Here is a 15,577-nt window from a genome sequence, read left to right on the forward strand (position 1 = left end):
TATTGTGATGTCTCTGATAACAGATGATGAGAGCAGACACTTTCCCACACTCGGCGGCCAATCGTAGAAATCCTGAAAAGGGCGGGATGTATTTTGATTTTCTTGTCATGGCAAGTGTAAAAGGAAGAGGATATAAAGTAAACAATGTCACCGTATGATTGTTATTGTTTTATTAAAAAAAAAAAAAAGCGTTATACAATACTTTTAATGCATTTGCACACGTATATCTACAATAAAAAGGTCGACTCTACGACTAATAATAAAAATTTAATTTGAAATATTTTTTCATTACTCGTCTAGCTAAATAAAACTTTCCAATTCCATTCGTCGTTATAATTTAATTTTAATTTAACAATCATACAATGTACGATGGCGGGACAGTCAAATCTTGCAAAACTGCAAATTGCTCTTCCGTAAATTTTTCTGCCAGACCATCAGTGTGGGTACGCTTAAATTCGTTTACCGTTTTATGAATGGTAGTCTGCAACCCAGGGAGAATATTAATTAACAAGCATTAATAATATATGTATGTAAATTATCTCATCAACTTACCGGTATTGGCTCAGGATCGTTAAGGTGAAAACTGAGACACTCGAAAATGGGTGGAACGTGCTTGGGAATATCGTAAGGATACGCTAGAATGAAGGCGCACATTCCGAGAATACTAGCATGACGAACACGGGCAGCTTTAGGACAATTGACTACTTTTTTTTTTTTAACGAGTTTCGTTCTTGTTTTTTTCTTGAACTCTTCCTGCAATGAGAATTCTCTTTCAATATCAAAAAAAGTAAGAAAACAAAAAAATATTTCTACCCATCGTACCAGAAGAGCTTCCTGATCGGGTATGACGTTACAATGAAGCAATCCGCCAAGTAGCTTGGCGGATTTTTCCCTGACCTCGAGCCTCTCATCCTCCAGACATTTCACCACAACATTTTGCACGTCACGTATCCAGCCCTCGTTGCTCAAAAACAAGCTCATATTGTGAAAAACCAACACCTGCAAAAACTCGAGGCAGTTGGCTCGGGACGACCACGAGTCACTTTGGCAGACAAGACGCACAGACTCGAGAGCCGAGGGTATGTGCTCGCCACGGTGTACAGTGTGGGCCAGAGCGGCGATGGACTGCGTACAGATCTTTGACAGCTCCTCGTCCTTGTCGTCGTTTTCCAACTGGCACATCAGAGGCAGCATTTTGTAGAAACTCGAGAGATTCTGGCTGAACGAGGTCCGCGACGCACAGTAGATCCACATGCAGATCGTCTTGAACAAACGGACCGTGTTCTCCCGCTCGAGGTCGATCCCGTTTGGTTGATCCGTTTCCATGGCACTCGCGGATGAGTCTTGCAAAGCCGTGGCGTCTTTTTCGAGTAACGATTGCACCTTTGGATAAAACTTGTCTATAAACTTCGTACCGTTCGGCTCGTCGCTCACGGTTGTCAGCTGTAGGTTCTCGTTGAGGATCAAATTAAGCGTCGTCACCAAAGCGTCCCTGACCGTGCGGAAGATTCTCTGCTCGATGCGGCTCTCCAAGTACTTAAGCGTTCGGTGCAACAGGTCGACCGACTTCCAGGCGATAGGCACGATGGCACTCTGCAAAATCATGATGCGTCCGTATTGAACGATGGATGCTTCAACGGATTGCTCCTTGGGAGTCTCCTCGAGCAGAAACTCGAGCAACCAGTGGAGCCTCTTTGGATCGCGCTGCATGCAGATCCGCACCATACAGGCCTGCCAGTGGACTATAAACTCGCCGGTCAGATTGCTCATGGCTTTGCGCAGTATCGGTAGCAGACCCTCCCACATCCGGGCGACCATATCGTAGGTCCAGTGTTTCGAGCCCTGAACTATGCCCGCAATTATCTCGGCAGCGCAGCGCTGGGACGCGTTTTGCTTTTCGACGACAAGGCGACGCAGGTGGGGCAGAAAATGTGGCAGGAAAGAGTCGCCGTAGTTGCGAAACAGACTTTTGAAGAAGATTCGCCGGTTGTCGTCGAATTTTTCCAAAACTTTTTTACCTTCGAGGCTCAGGTATTCGATGAGTTTGTCCGCGTTAAGCGTATCCTCGAAGAAACGAATAATCTCCAAATCTTGTTCCTTGTACGTGGATCGGTCAAAATGACTCTGTTTGGCCGAGGGAGCACAGACTTTGAGTTTTCTAGGCCACGCATAGTAGCCAGTGTTGATTTTGTTCACGTAACGAGGCTCATCCCAGTCTGCCTGGCTGGTTGGGCACGTCTCGCGATTGTACTGGAGCCAGGCATTATCGGGTCTGGAACCAGGTTTAATGGGGCCTGGCAACGACGAATACTCACTGATAGACGGATTTTCTATTTCAATCTGTAAAACAAATTTGTTACTTTCAACTCTGTGATTTATAAATCAATGTAAAGATAATAAAGCGTTGCACACGTACCTTGGAATATTTTTTCTTCAACTGCTTCATAATTGTTGTAAGCACTCTCAAAGCAGCCTTTCTTTCGTGTATCGTATCGTGCAGCAAGGAATTTAGAAAAAACCGTACGGTTGGGGCGGAAACAATGACTTCATCGTTGAGGAGAACGTACATGAAATTCATGCTAACCAGACGATCATTCCAAATCTTATTTTTGTCGACCAGAGCAATCAAGAGCTCGTCCATGATCTCGTTGTACCACCTAAAGTTTTCTTCTTCGATTTTGCGCAAATTTTCGATTCCCTTGTTCATTTCTTCTTCGCTGGGTTTCGGTTCGATTAGTTTCAACCCAGTGTCCCAGAGATTTTCCGCCGCAGATACAGTTGAATCGGGTATTGTTGCTCTCAGGTTGACCGACGAGTAATAGTCTCTTAGCGCTTCAGCGATTGCTTTTTTCAAACGAACTATCGAAGGTTTTTCAGAACTTCTGGAACTGGCAATGGCTGGCCATAGTTTTCTCGTAAATTCCCAATCCAACGAGATCATAAGACAATCAGACCCACTCGCCTGTCCTATTAATAGGTATAAAATTCCCTGGAAACAAAAAATAAGTTTTTTTTTTTTTTTTTTTTTTTCGAAAACTAATTAAACAGTGAGTTTTGTGAATACCAACTTTAAAAGCATCATGATGAGCAGTAGGATCTCGTTGAAGAACTTCGATAATATCAGGTAACAAAATCACATCGACCTTTCCAAAAAACATTAGAGAATTCGAAATTGCATCTTGGGATTTTATGCGAACTCCAGGATAGTGACTGATGCTTAGTTTAAACAAGTTCAAGAGTATTGATTTGTGAGTCTCGGTTGTTGGATAGTCGGCAGATTGCCTGCGCAAGCCCTGAAGCATATAAACTCGGGCCAGTTTGTACGTTACGAACCAGCCCTTGCAGCCAGTCAATCGATATTTAACCGGATACATCGAGTTATGGAAATTCGTTAAATACTTGAAACTTGTCTCGGAAAAAATTTTGCCAAAGAGAACGTACTGCCAAACCTAAAGCCATCCGACATATTTTTTTTATATTATTGGATTTTTACGATTTCGAGGAATTTTCATGTCTCACCACAATCAGCTGAAAGAAACTTTTCGTATCGTCCTCAACTTTAGCCATCATAACTTCTTGGAGTCGGGATATTAATCGCGCCAAAAAGTATCTGACATTGCTGCCGTCGGGCATTTTGATTTCCCCCTTGAAACCTACTGCCGCTTCAAACACTTTTTTATCCCGCATGCGTTTCATTTGTAACGGAGGCTCCGACCAGACCGGCAAAAATCCATTACATCCCTTCAAGATGTAAGAAAGAATCCTCAAAGTACGTTCCAAGTCATCCCTAGAAACAATAATAGAGTTAACAATGTCAAAAAATTAGAGTATTTATCAACACACACCGTGACAATGAATTTCCCGTTTCGATAAACTTCTCGATCGCAGCGATGACTGGCACAAAGTATCTTTTAAAAATCCTCTCCAAAGCAGCTACCTCATTATCGCCGGGCACATAAAACTTGATGCGTTTAATCTTGGATGTCATGCCCCAATCTCTTGTATGTGGGTACTCGGAATCGTCGAGATTTCGCTCGACATTGATCGGATTCATGTTAGCGAGCGCTTGCAAAGTGTTACTCAATAGTACGCAGCCAAGCTCATTACCTTCGAGTGATTTCAACTGAATAGCTTTGTCGATGACGTCGAGTACAGTGTCTTCATGGGGTAAAAGAACGTCACCCTGAGTCAATACTAAACGGCTTAATAGTAGTAGCGGAAAGAGAATTTGATTATTGAGATGCTCAGCCTTAAAGGCGTCGTCTTCGTCGATGCATTCGTGAAATCTCTCCGAGATGAAGGGCATCAGAGCTTTTAGAGTTTCAGGACCGTGGACTTGGCTGTAAAATAAAATATTTCCAATGGTTATAAAAAATTGTATATTTTATTAAATTTGCGAGACACTTACGCAAATACTTCACAGAGCGTGGCAACTAATCGGCCCGACACCTGAATTTCGAGTGTCGATTCCAAGATGAAGCTACGCAATTTGAAAAGCGCAAAATTTCTCAACGATGGACTAGATTGGCGCAACAGTGTCAAGAACAAAAAATTGAGTTCCATCTCAAACTTGGAATGCGATTGACTTTTGACGTTACTTCTCGTACTCTCAAGCCTAACCGATTCAAACGTACTAGACTCGATCAACGTAAACACCTTCGACATGAGTTGCAAGACAAAATCTTCAAAGCGCGACGTATCCTCGCAAACAAGCCGTTCATCCTCGCTTGTAACTGCTGACGATTTGGAGCAGTCCACGATTGGAATCATCGAGACGTATATCTGAATGAGTCTAAACGTGGCAAGGCACTTGTTTTGGTCGTTTGGATCGATACCCGCCAACGCCGTAAAGAGCAATGGCAGTATGTACAATTGTCCTTCTTGAAATGCGTATTCTGGAAAAAATAATTAATGTTCGATTACGTGCAACTTACTTTAATGTCGCATAATATGAACAAGTACCTTTTTCGACGTGACGTGAGCCTAGAACCATCGGCCGAGCGATAGCAATCATACAGTTGAAAGCAATGATTTGCTTGTGTGGCTCAATTTCGAAACCTAAAGTAGGATACACTTTTTCCAATACGACAGGTATCACAATGTTTGGCCTTGTTATTGCTAAATAACTCAAGGCTTCGAATAAATCGTGGCAGCGTTTGTTATAAATGCCAATTGTAACAATTTGCATCATACTATTTACAAATGCATCGACGTCGGCGTCCGTTAATTTGTGAGATTCAGGAGTCGGTGGATTCCACCTAGGGTTGTTACTTTTGTTTTTCTGATATCTTTCTCTGAATAACAATATTTTTAATTAAAAAAAAATATATTACTCATTACTGTCGCACAACAAAAAAACTATGACTTACTTGTAAAGCCTTACAACTACAACATTTGACAGTGTTAAAAACAATTCTTCAAGGGAGTGAAGCCAGTTACCATAATTAGCAGGATGAAAGTAAGTTTCAACAGTTTTTAAAAATTTATCCAAATAGGCTTGAACACTAGAGTTTCCTCCCTAAAAAAAAAAAAAAAAAAATCTCCAACTTATAATTCATGAATTGATAACAATGCTCTTTTTAGATGTGCATGATACTTACCAAAGCAGATGCAATCCATATCCCAATGCGGCGGGGTGATAGTTTAAGATTACTTCTGCAGCTTATGCTTTTGTAATTCACTGGCAAACCGAAGCTTTGAACAAATTTTGTGAACATTAAAGGTATGTAGGGCTCCCAGTCAATGTAACCAACGTTATAATAGGCCAAGTCAGAGAATAGGTGCAACAGACTAGAGGCGATCGAAAGCATGGTACAATTTTTCCAAAGGGTCAATAATTCGTCAAACCATAGCTTGAAGCCTTGCTCATGGCGGTCTGGCGTCATCATAGTCGGCAAAAACCATTCCAACATCTTGATAGATGTACGCGTCACACCGTAATTGAATGCACAAATTCCTGATCGCAGTTCGTCGAGTATTTCTTGAGTTGCATTTGCCTTAGAAAATGAAAAATTGTTTTAAAAAACCAGAATTTTTCGTATTTTCTCAAGAGGCAAAAAATACTTACAGGAAAATAAATTTTCGCTGCATAAATCACTTTTTCAAGAACGGTTTTGAGTGAAGGAGAGTTAATCTGAAGAGGAATGTTCCATGCTGTTTTATTGATTGTATTATTGCACAATTCGTACAAAGGTCTCCACGGCAGTTCCAATTCGTTAGGCGAAATCAAGTCACTTTTTCTAAATGATTATTTATGCCAATATTAATGTTTGTTTGACTGAGTAAGTAAGTATAATACGTTTATAAATAATTTAATGAACCTTAAAAGCATAATAAGCGTCCACCCGCTGCTGACAACTGACAACGATTTTAAATTTGGGATAGTCATAAATTCATATATCAGTTTAATTAAGGAAATGTGATCTTCCTTTGTAAACCTCAAGTCAAACAACTTAATATACCTTGAATCAAAACAGTACAAATCATATTGATAAACATCGGAACGTAAATATACAACTGTGGAGGTCAAGTGCTTACCTTACTAGATGATACCAATATTCGGTAATATTGTCAAGGTCTCTTAACATGATGTATCGACCCAAATTATATTTAATCTCTGTAAATAAGGTATCAGCCTCTTTTTCAATTTCATCTGCATATGGAAGAAGCTTGAGGTCATGTATTTCTTTTTGAAAGCAAGTCTTTCCCTTAACTTCTGTTTCATTGGCCAGCAGCCCTTCGACCAAAGTCTCATCATCGGACAGATCATCAGAGAACTGTTTGGAGTTGTCATCGATGTCCTCTGGCGAATCCATCCTGAGTAAAAAAACAATACTGTGATGAAACAAAAGTAACTTAAACTTACGCGCACTAATGGCAATGGACAAAAGAAGTATTTAAATTGTGGATCAACTGTAAGGTATACCTGATAACTAGTGATAGGACTGATGGGTCGGCGTGGCGATACTTGACTGCTTAACGCTTTCTGTTAACGGTTCGCTTTATCCCCCACATTACAGTAACTACTTTGAGGTGACTAAAGTTTCTCCCAGCCAAAATTTCGCGGAAACTTTGGTTGTCATTTTGGTTTCCACGAGTCACGCTGTATATCTTTATTCACAGTGTATAGTAATGTTAGTTGTACATACCCTCACCAAAACACGACAATTCATATAAAGTTAACGATATAACGTTACCACAAAAACATAACAAAAGAGAAGAGAGCTAAGAGTAGATATGTGTGTGGTCAAAAAGATAAAAATACACTTATATACCTGCAAACAAGACAGCTCTAAGGAGTGAGGACAAAGCAAGTTTTGTTTTTAACAGCTTGTAGGCAAACACAAAGATACTTATATGATATAATTTTTTAACCTGCTCTGCAAAAAGTATATGGTTAGTGATCAAAACTAAACGTTGATCAACATGCATCGAGTGGGAGAATTTTAGAAATTCGTTGAAATACTGTTTCCTCGTTTAGTTATCATTTAAGTATCATAATGTGCCCATCACACAGACGTCAGATACAAGTTTGGATCCAGTTTCATCAGACGATACAAATTACTCGCTCAAAAACGACTAAGACGAATAATCAATATCAGTGGTGTAATGTGTGCCGTCACGTTTTTTTAAAAAATCAAAAAATTTCTTCACATCAGCTAAACCAAATGACTAGATAATACACAAAAATAACCTCACTTATTATCAATATATACATATATAAACGTGTATCATTCATAAACGTACTGCTAGCCAGGATTTATAGTATAGGCAGACTGCGGGCTTTACGGGACGTAGGTATTTAGGTAATTCATTGAGACTTGAAAGTTGAAATTAAATCAAATTGTATGGCTGCGTATGGGAGTCTTGAACTTCCAGGACTATAGTCATAAGCCCGCGTGAGTGCGAGGACGATGCAAGAACTTTTTTTCTCGCACGGGCATTATGAGCTGGTCACCTGGTCCTGGAAGTTCAAGATTCCAGCCTCAGAGATTTCACTTCTCCCCAATTAAGGATCGATCGGGAATCAAAAAAAAAAAAAAAAAATTTAACATGTGAGCTGGAAAGTAGGTAGACACCATGACATATTATACATATATATGAACGCAATTAGACACAAAAAGTACCGATTGATTTTTTTCAAACTGATCTAGGTATATCAAAAAGAAGAGGGGGCCATCAGACGGAGTCGATAGAGCCAACAAAATAGATAAGTGTTACATAAAATGTATAATCACTATTGTATACTTTTATCCATATGGATCAATTGTCATTTTTTTATTAATGCAATTTCAAACTATTCTTTGATATGAGATTAACCGGGTGTGTTGGTATGTAGTTTTGTTAGTTGGTCGGATTGTCGGAAATTTGGATAATACAAATGTCATTACGTGCTTGAACTTTGAATGGAAGCGCGCGTAAAAAAAAAGCTCATCGGAAGAAGAAGAAGGGGGAGGGGGACTATTCCGTTTGGCGGGAAATGTAATTCAATCCAAAGCACACCAAGTGTAGCTCTCGAGCTTAGGATGTCGAAGACGAGGGAAAGGTCATAAAATGGTCACGGACGCGGACGGCTTGATCGAGTGTCGATATTGGACCTCAGATGTGTGTACATATAATTAATTTTTTCACAGCGTGAAATAACGTACTCGATTGAGCTTTTTATACTCTCTCTCTCTCAAATTGAATTCATTCTCCATCGTGTAGTTAAAACACGTAGCATGTACATACGTATGTACTTATATGTAAATAAGGTATGTATAGGTGTACGTGTATATAATGTTAAAGAAACAAATTCCACGGAAATGGTTTGGCCCGCTACAGAGTCCCAGGACTACATCCAGTGTATATAGGTGACGCGTCCGGAAAGCAACGTAAAAACTCTTGGAGTGTGAAATGTCAATTGTGAAGACTCATTGGCGATGACACGCAGTAAATCGATCATGAAAACAAGATAAGTCGTATCATCGTCATTTTCACTAACCATCAATATAAAACCATAATTTTTCCCTCTATACACACGGCAGGTCTGCAACGATATCATGAAATACACTTGTTGGTGATACAGCTACTACTTTCGAGCTGCTCTGTATATTCAAACAAACAAAAACAAATGCACCGCAGTATACGTCAGAAAACGCAGGAGTATCAACGCAATACGTAATTATGTATGCAACAAGTATCATCCAATTTATAATTCCTCCGGTTTAATCACCGCATAATTGTACACATGCACCTGAAGCCATTATAACTTGCTGACAAGCTCGAATGACGAGGATAATGCAAAAAATATTGCAAGTCACCACGTGGAGCTATATATACCACCTTGAACAATCATCGTTATAGGTATATATGTTTGAAATATCAAATAATGTTGAAACTCTGAGTCGAAATGATGTATCACAAGTAAGCAACACATTCGAAATCGGCAAACCACGCGCATTAACGAACAAACGATCTTGTGCAATATGTATATTTAAAAGTATGCGCGCAAAAAAAAAAAAAAGAGCCGCACACTGGGAGTATAATATACCTAACGAGATAAAAAATGTAATCTCGAACATTCTTTTTATTTAACCGGCACCTCTCTCGGGAACAATTTATATCATCGCAATCGGTTGCACTATTGCACGGAGGGAGAGAGAGAGAGAGAGAGAGAAACCTCACAAGTGGATTTAATACTCTCCGCGGGCAGAGAGGATACGTGCACAGTGAGCTTGCGGCTGTCGAGGCGTAAGGACCCATATATACATATACACATGTATATACATATGCGTCCACTTGGGGAGACGACGTAATAATAATAATACACTATATACTATGGAGTACTGTTGGGGAGCGACGGAGGTGCTCGCGGGCCTGGGTGTCGCGTTTGTCGTGGTGTACTACTACTTCACGTGGACCTTCGACTTTTGGAGCAGCCGTGGAGTCGCGGGCCCCAAGCCGGAGCCGTTTCTCGGGAATTTCCGGGAGCTGATGTTCAACCGGACGTACATGGGCGACTACTTCAAGAGACTGTACAACGAGTACGGGGACGAGCCGATGGTCGGGGTGTACGCGCGGCGGACGCCGGTACTCATGTTGCGCGACCCCGAGCTCATAAAGAACGTGCTCATCAAGGATTTCGGGGTGTTTGCCGATCGCGGTATAACGACGTACGCGAAGATCGAGCCACTGGGCCAGCACCTGTTCTCCCTGGAGCCGGAGCGTTGGCGGCCGTTGCGCGTCAACCTGTCCCCGGTTTTCACGTCCGGCAAGCTCAAGGAGATGTTTTACCTGCTAATGGAGTGCGCCGAGCACTTTGAGGACTTCCTCGGGACTATGGTGGCCAAGAGCCCGGAGCTCGAGTGCCGGGACCTCACGGCCAAGTTCACGACGGACGTGATCGGCGTGTGCGCCTTTGGCCTCAAGATGAACGCCCTGGCCGAGGAGGAGAGCCAATTTCGGAAGATCGGCCGCAAGGTTTTCGAGGTGTCGCTGCTCAAGTCGATCAGGCTCAAGATCAGGGAGGCCGCGCCGTGGCTGTACAAGCTGCTCGGGCCGTTCATGTACGACCGGGAGACCAATGATTTCTTCATCGGCTCGATTACCGAGACGATGGAGTACAGGCGGAGGAACAACGTCAAGAGAAACGACTTTGTCGATCTACTCATGGAGATCAGGGACAATCCGGAGAAGATCAGCCAGATCGGTAAGAGATCGGTAAACGTGTTATTTGTTATTAATTGTACGTGTGCTACACTGGAGAAAAAGAACAACAAAAAAAAACAAAAAAACTTTAATCGAGAATACATTTTACAAAATTGTAGTTCAAAAAGCTCGCGGATTCCAGAGCAAAGTGTGTTTATTTAGTTGGTGTCAATGACACTGTTCCCATTGAAAAATATATATATATATACCTCGTGTAAAAACCTTTGAAACAACGTTGTTTGTATACCTATCAAGCTTACTACCGCTTGATAAATAAAAATGATCCGTTGAAGTAAGATTATATATTATCTTTTAACTTTGGGTAAAATGTTTATTAATGTCATTGAAAACATTATCTTGTTTCAAAATAATATTTACTTGGTATACTTATCTACGGTAAATATTTTCTTGGTTTCAAGAGAAACAATTTTTTTCTTTTTCTCTCATAATTCGTAGGTAGGTAGGTAGGTGTACGCAGAAATTTTCAATTAGATAATAAAAGACACGGCGCGTGGGAATTACACGAGCAGTGGATGACGGTAGCAATTGAGATATGACCTTGAAATTGCGTCATCGTGCAACGTTTCACTAAGCTAATGCAGAAAAAAAACTTTTTGCTTTTGTTCGGCGATTAGATCAAATAAATAATTCGTATAGGTATTATTACATGTACAATATATATATATGTTTAAGACAGAAATGACAGACACGCTCCTGACGGCTCAGGCGTTTGTGTTTTTCATTGCTGGCTACGAGACCTCCTCCACCACCATAAGCAATGCTCTGTACGAGTTGGCGCTTAATCAAGACGTCCAGGAAAAATTGCGTCAAGAAGTGAGGGACCAAATAAAGGAGCACAACGGCTCGTTAACGTTCGACGGTATTAAAAGCATGAAGTACATGCACAAAGTATTTTACGGTAAGACCATCACCTGTGCCCTTATGAATGAGCTAACAGTATATAATATACATAGTTCTTGACGTTGTCACTTTGTTGTAGAAACATTGCGAAAGTACCCGCCGGTTGCGGTGCTCATGCGAAAATCGGTGAAAGAGTACACGTTCCCAGGGACGAGCGTGACGATACCGAAGGACACGCGGGTTTGGATACCAGCTTACGCCATTCAACGGGATCCGCAGATTTATCCCAATCCCGAGGTTTTTGATCCCGAAAGGTTCGACGAGGAGATCCACAAACAACGACACCCCGCCCACTTTTTGCCTTTCGGCGATGGCCCGAGAAATTGCATCGGTATATCGATAAATGAGGAAAAACCGATATTAATACTTTTTTTTTTTTTTTTTTTCAACTTGTTTACAGTGAGCGAATATTGCTTTTTTTTCAGGGGCGCGTTTCGCAAATTATCAATCCAAAGTCGGCATCGCCGTGATACTCAAGAATTACAAGGTCGATGTTTGTGACAAGACGTGCATTCCGTACGTCAACAACCCAAGGGCGTTCTTGATCGCGCCAGTGGGTGGTATTGTATTAAAATTCACCAAGGTATAGATCAAGTTTTTTACGTTACATCATTTGTATATGTCAATAAATTTATTTTACAAAATTCTCGTTGTACTTTGTTTAAAATCGTCTTTCAATGCAACTCGATCAACCGTAAAATGTACCTATTATACGTCGTTCAAAAGAGTTCAGTGAAAATCTGATACAATTATTGAGATAACAAAATTTACTTAATGATAAAATATTAGTTCTCGTCGGATAAGTGCCGTCGTCTGCGGGACTATTTTGCGACACGAGGGACGTGAGGTAGCCGCGGAGCGATGGCGCTTATGTGGCGAATCCTATATTTTTCCTACCGAGGGCACACCCGACCCTCAAAAACGCAACCCGAGGTCGGAAAAACATTTTTTTCAATTATTTTTAACGATCAGATGAAATGAGGAAGAAAACAACTAGTCATTAATGTGACGTGAGATTAATAATGATGATAAGCAGAAAAGATGACTCGTCAAATTGTATATGGCGCGTTTATACATAAGTGTAACATATATACGACAGTCATTTTTACACTACAATAATCATCAAGAGGCTCAGACAGGACAATAAATATGTTGCATACATTTTCCTGCAATGTTGAAAACAATTTATAATGGGTCAAATCAACGTTGCTTCGTTAAAAATATTATAAATTAATTGGTAGACAATTAATCCGTTATCGAGAACAATGACATCAAAGTGACGTGTATATATATATATTTGTGAGGGAAATTTGTTTTATTTACGATGAGTATTTAATTCACAGAGTGTGTTCGTCTTCGCAATACGCGCAAAGTGTAATTTATAACTTAATTGTAGGTACTTACTGCTATTTACTTCAAACCAACTCTGCCAATAAAAGCAGACTCTCGTAAAATACAATAGTTCAACTTATGTTTTCATTGTATTAACCAACGTTGCCCTAATAAAGCTCCCGTTTGGTGTATGCGTCCCTCTCTTTATCATAAAATGACCCCACAAAAACAAGTAAAAGAATAATAATATAAGTCAGTTATTCCATATCGTAGATCTGTTTTTCTGTTGTTGTCCCCATTTACTCGTGTTTGCTGGACTCAACGTTTATTACCAAATTGAATTAATTTTTGTGTCACCTAAAAGCCGAACCCCCGTATGGTGACTTGTTCATAAAATGGTAATGAAATTAATTCATGAATCTACGTACTTACGTTATGATTATCAAAGAGTGTTGGTGTGCATTCATTAATTTTACAAAATACTATTCGACAACGGAACTTTTCAAAAATTTACTTTCATCAGAAAAGTACAATAACTCAAAGGAAACAGTTAATAACATTTTTGTGTCCCGCTAACTTTCGTCGCGTTAAAAATTTTTATACAATATTCCAGGATAATCATATTACATACTTCACGAAAACTCACTTGTATTGAAAAAAAGCTGCAAGAGTAAGTATACAAAAACATTGAATAAGTGACATACATTCTATAGTTCAAACTTTTTATTCCAGCGACTTTTTAGTCAGTTAAAATCAAGAATGAAGAAAAGAAACCTAAAACTCCCATTACTAAAATTATTTTACATGTATAGTCGAGTGCTGGCAACAATAGCAATGAATTTTAATGAGATAACAATACAAAATAATAATTTTAAACGGTGGTCATTTAGTTATTCTTTTATTGGGATGATCTACAATATACTATTTCTGATTTTCTTAATTACTATACAATATTTTCATCTACGAGACTTTCTAGCACTGGCTGCTAAATTATCTGATCCAGTTTCTAACGTATACTTACCTATTACTACTACACTTACTTTTGTGGCTGTCAATTATACTTTAATTCGATCTATTTTTCAACAAAAAACTGCGATATCCATTTTTGAAAAATTTAATTCCGTAAAAGAAGCAGTTGGAGAATTGAATGAGAACATAAATAGTAAATGGATATTTAAAGACATAAAATACGTTTCTTTATTGTTTTTCAAGTATCTCGTAAATATTTTTTTCCTGATTCGTTTAATAATACTTCCTTACAACATAAAATTTCCAATGATTTATGCAATGCAACAGATTAATCGTATGATATTAGACGTGATGCTTTTTCAGTATGTGTTTTTTGTAATTGCAATAAGAGATTTATTTAAAATTATTCGCCATCGTTTGAAAGACATTTTTGAAAAACCTACTGGTGTAGTAAAGAGTAATTCCTACAAAATTATCAGTGTAAAAGAAAAATCAAAAGATATTTTAGAATTGCACAGAGTATACATGGAATTGACTAACGTATCACGCAAATTTTCAAACTTTTACTCTCCAATAATTTTTTTATGTGTCGTCACGTATTTTGTACTTTTTTTACATTATTGTCATAGAGGTATGAATTTTTTAATCGATCACAAGCGCAGTACTCCAATAATACAATTAATGCTCTCAATAATGAATACTATTGATATCTTAATATTAATATTCCTATTGACGAACTGTGTCAACTCAGCCACGAAACAGGTGATTAATCGTTAATTTATGATTTTCGTTTCCGTAGCCGAAATTTTAAATAACTTTTGTAAATCCCACAGATTGAAAGAATGAACCATTTATTACATGTCTGCCTGATGAATTACGATGCTTTTAAATACAATAAAATAACGTATCAAGTAAGTATCGAAGCCAATAATAATACGATTAAGGAGCTATGAAATAAAACCGTTTATTTTCAGCTCTTGCTGTTTTCGCATCAATGCACGACTACTGATGTTCAATTCCAAGCTTTGAATGTTTTTACATTAGACGGATCATTATTTTTCAAAGTTAGTATTTTTTATATGTTTTGTATAATTACCTCCTAAGGTGCAAAATAATTGAAACATACAAGAGTATTTTTTTATTTGAAATAAACTAAAACCTTATATCGTGTTTTGCAGATTCTAAGTTTGACAGTATCTCATTTGATTGTATTATACAGATTTCACTGATCTTATAATGATAAGTTTTATGTATTGCAAAAAAAACATCTACATTTCAAGATTTTCTTGCAATATTTTTATATTAAATCCTTATAATTTTGTAAATAATTGTTCTAGATTTGTCAATTACTATAAATAAACCAATAAAGGTATACTAAAATAACATTTTTTTCATTTATACATTAAGTGTACATTTAATTTTGCGCACGTATTTTTAAAAATTTTTGAAATCCATTTCATTCTGATTTCAGTGTTCTACAAACAAATTTTACCGTCATATTTATACTCGTGAATGTAAACGGTAAAAAAAAAAATTAATTGTTGAGCATGTGCGAGCTCAGGCAATGGTGGTAGCTCAAAACAGAATAACATTTATAAAACTATATCTAAAAAGTTTGGTGGTTGCATAAATGTAATTCCTTCGACCAAATTGTAAGGGGTTCAAC

General features: G+C 38.7%; 2 protein-coding genes across 2 annotated transcripts; one reads left to right on the top strand and one right to left on the bottom strand.

Moving 5' to 3' along the window:
- Positions 1–189: 189 nt before the first annotated feature.
- Positions 190–7,943, bottom strand: LOC106636690 (proteasome activator complex subunit 4B). The gene is made up of 17 exons (XM_089592701.1): positions 7,747–7,943; positions 7,275–7,671; positions 6,926–7,110; positions 6,538–6,816; positions 6,321–6,461; positions 6,068–6,239; positions 5,601–5,996; positions 5,370–5,518; positions 4,963–5,294; positions 4,409–4,895; positions 3,846–4,340; positions 3,520–3,787; positions 3,069–3,449; positions 2,417–2,989; positions 823–2,340; positions 553–753; positions 190–481 (listed from the first exon to the last, which is right to left on the bottom strand). Exons 4-17 carry the CDS (start codon positions 6,813–6,815, stop codon positions 356–358), a joined length of 5,517 nt encoding a protein of 1,838 aa, XP_089448827.1. The 5' UTR covers position 6,816; positions 6,926–7,110; positions 7,275–7,671; positions 7,747–7,943; the 3' UTR covers positions 190–355.
- Positions 7,944–9,745: 1,802 nt separating this feature from the next.
- Positions 9,746–12,254, top strand: LOC106636534 (putative cytochrome P450 6a13). Its single transcript, XM_014348931.2, has 4 exons — positions 9,746–10,690; positions 11,387–11,608; positions 11,690–11,941; positions 12,036–12,254. Exons 1-4 carry the CDS (start codon positions 9,820–9,822, stop codon positions 12,197–12,199), a joined length of 1,509 nt encoding a protein of 502 aa, XP_014204417.2. The 5' UTR covers positions 9,746–9,819; the 3' UTR covers positions 12,200–12,254.
- Positions 12,255–15,577: the final 3,323 nt, after the last annotated feature.

The sequence above is a fragment of the Copidosoma floridanum genome, unplaced genomic scaffold (genome assembly GCF_036245765.1).
Source record: "Copidosoma floridanum isolate Cflo_tuat_1 unplaced genomic scaffold, Cflo_Japanese_pri ptg000019l, whole genome shotgun sequence".
Taxonomy (NCBI): domain Eukaryota; kingdom Metazoa; phylum Arthropoda; class Insecta; order Hymenoptera; family Encyrtidae; genus Copidosoma; species Copidosoma floridanum.

Coding starts and splice junctions, on each gene's coding strand:
- LOC106636534 (XM_014348931.2), top strand. CDS start 9,820: ATGGAGTACTGTTGGGGAGCGACGGAGGTGCTCGCGGGCCTGGGTGTC. Junction 10,691..11,386: donor GGAGAAGATCAGCCAGATCG/GTAAGAGATCGG, acceptor TGTTTAAGACAG/AAATGACAGACACGCTCCTG. Junction 11,609..11,689: donor CATGCACAAAGTATTTTACG/GTAAGACCATCA, acceptor ACTTTGTTGTAG/AAACATTGCGAAAGTACCCG.
- LOC106636690 (XM_089592701.1), bottom strand. CDS start 6,815: ATGGATTCGCCAGAGGACATCGATGACAACTCCAAACAGTTCTCTGAT. Junction 5,519..5,600: donor TATGGATTGCATCTGCTTTG/GTAAGTATCATG, acceptor TTTTTTTTTTAG/GGAGGAAACTCTAGTGTTCA. Junction 4,896..4,962: donor CTCACGTCACGTCGAAAAAG/GTACTTGTTCAT, acceptor TATTTTTTCCAG/AATACGCATTTCAAGAAGGA.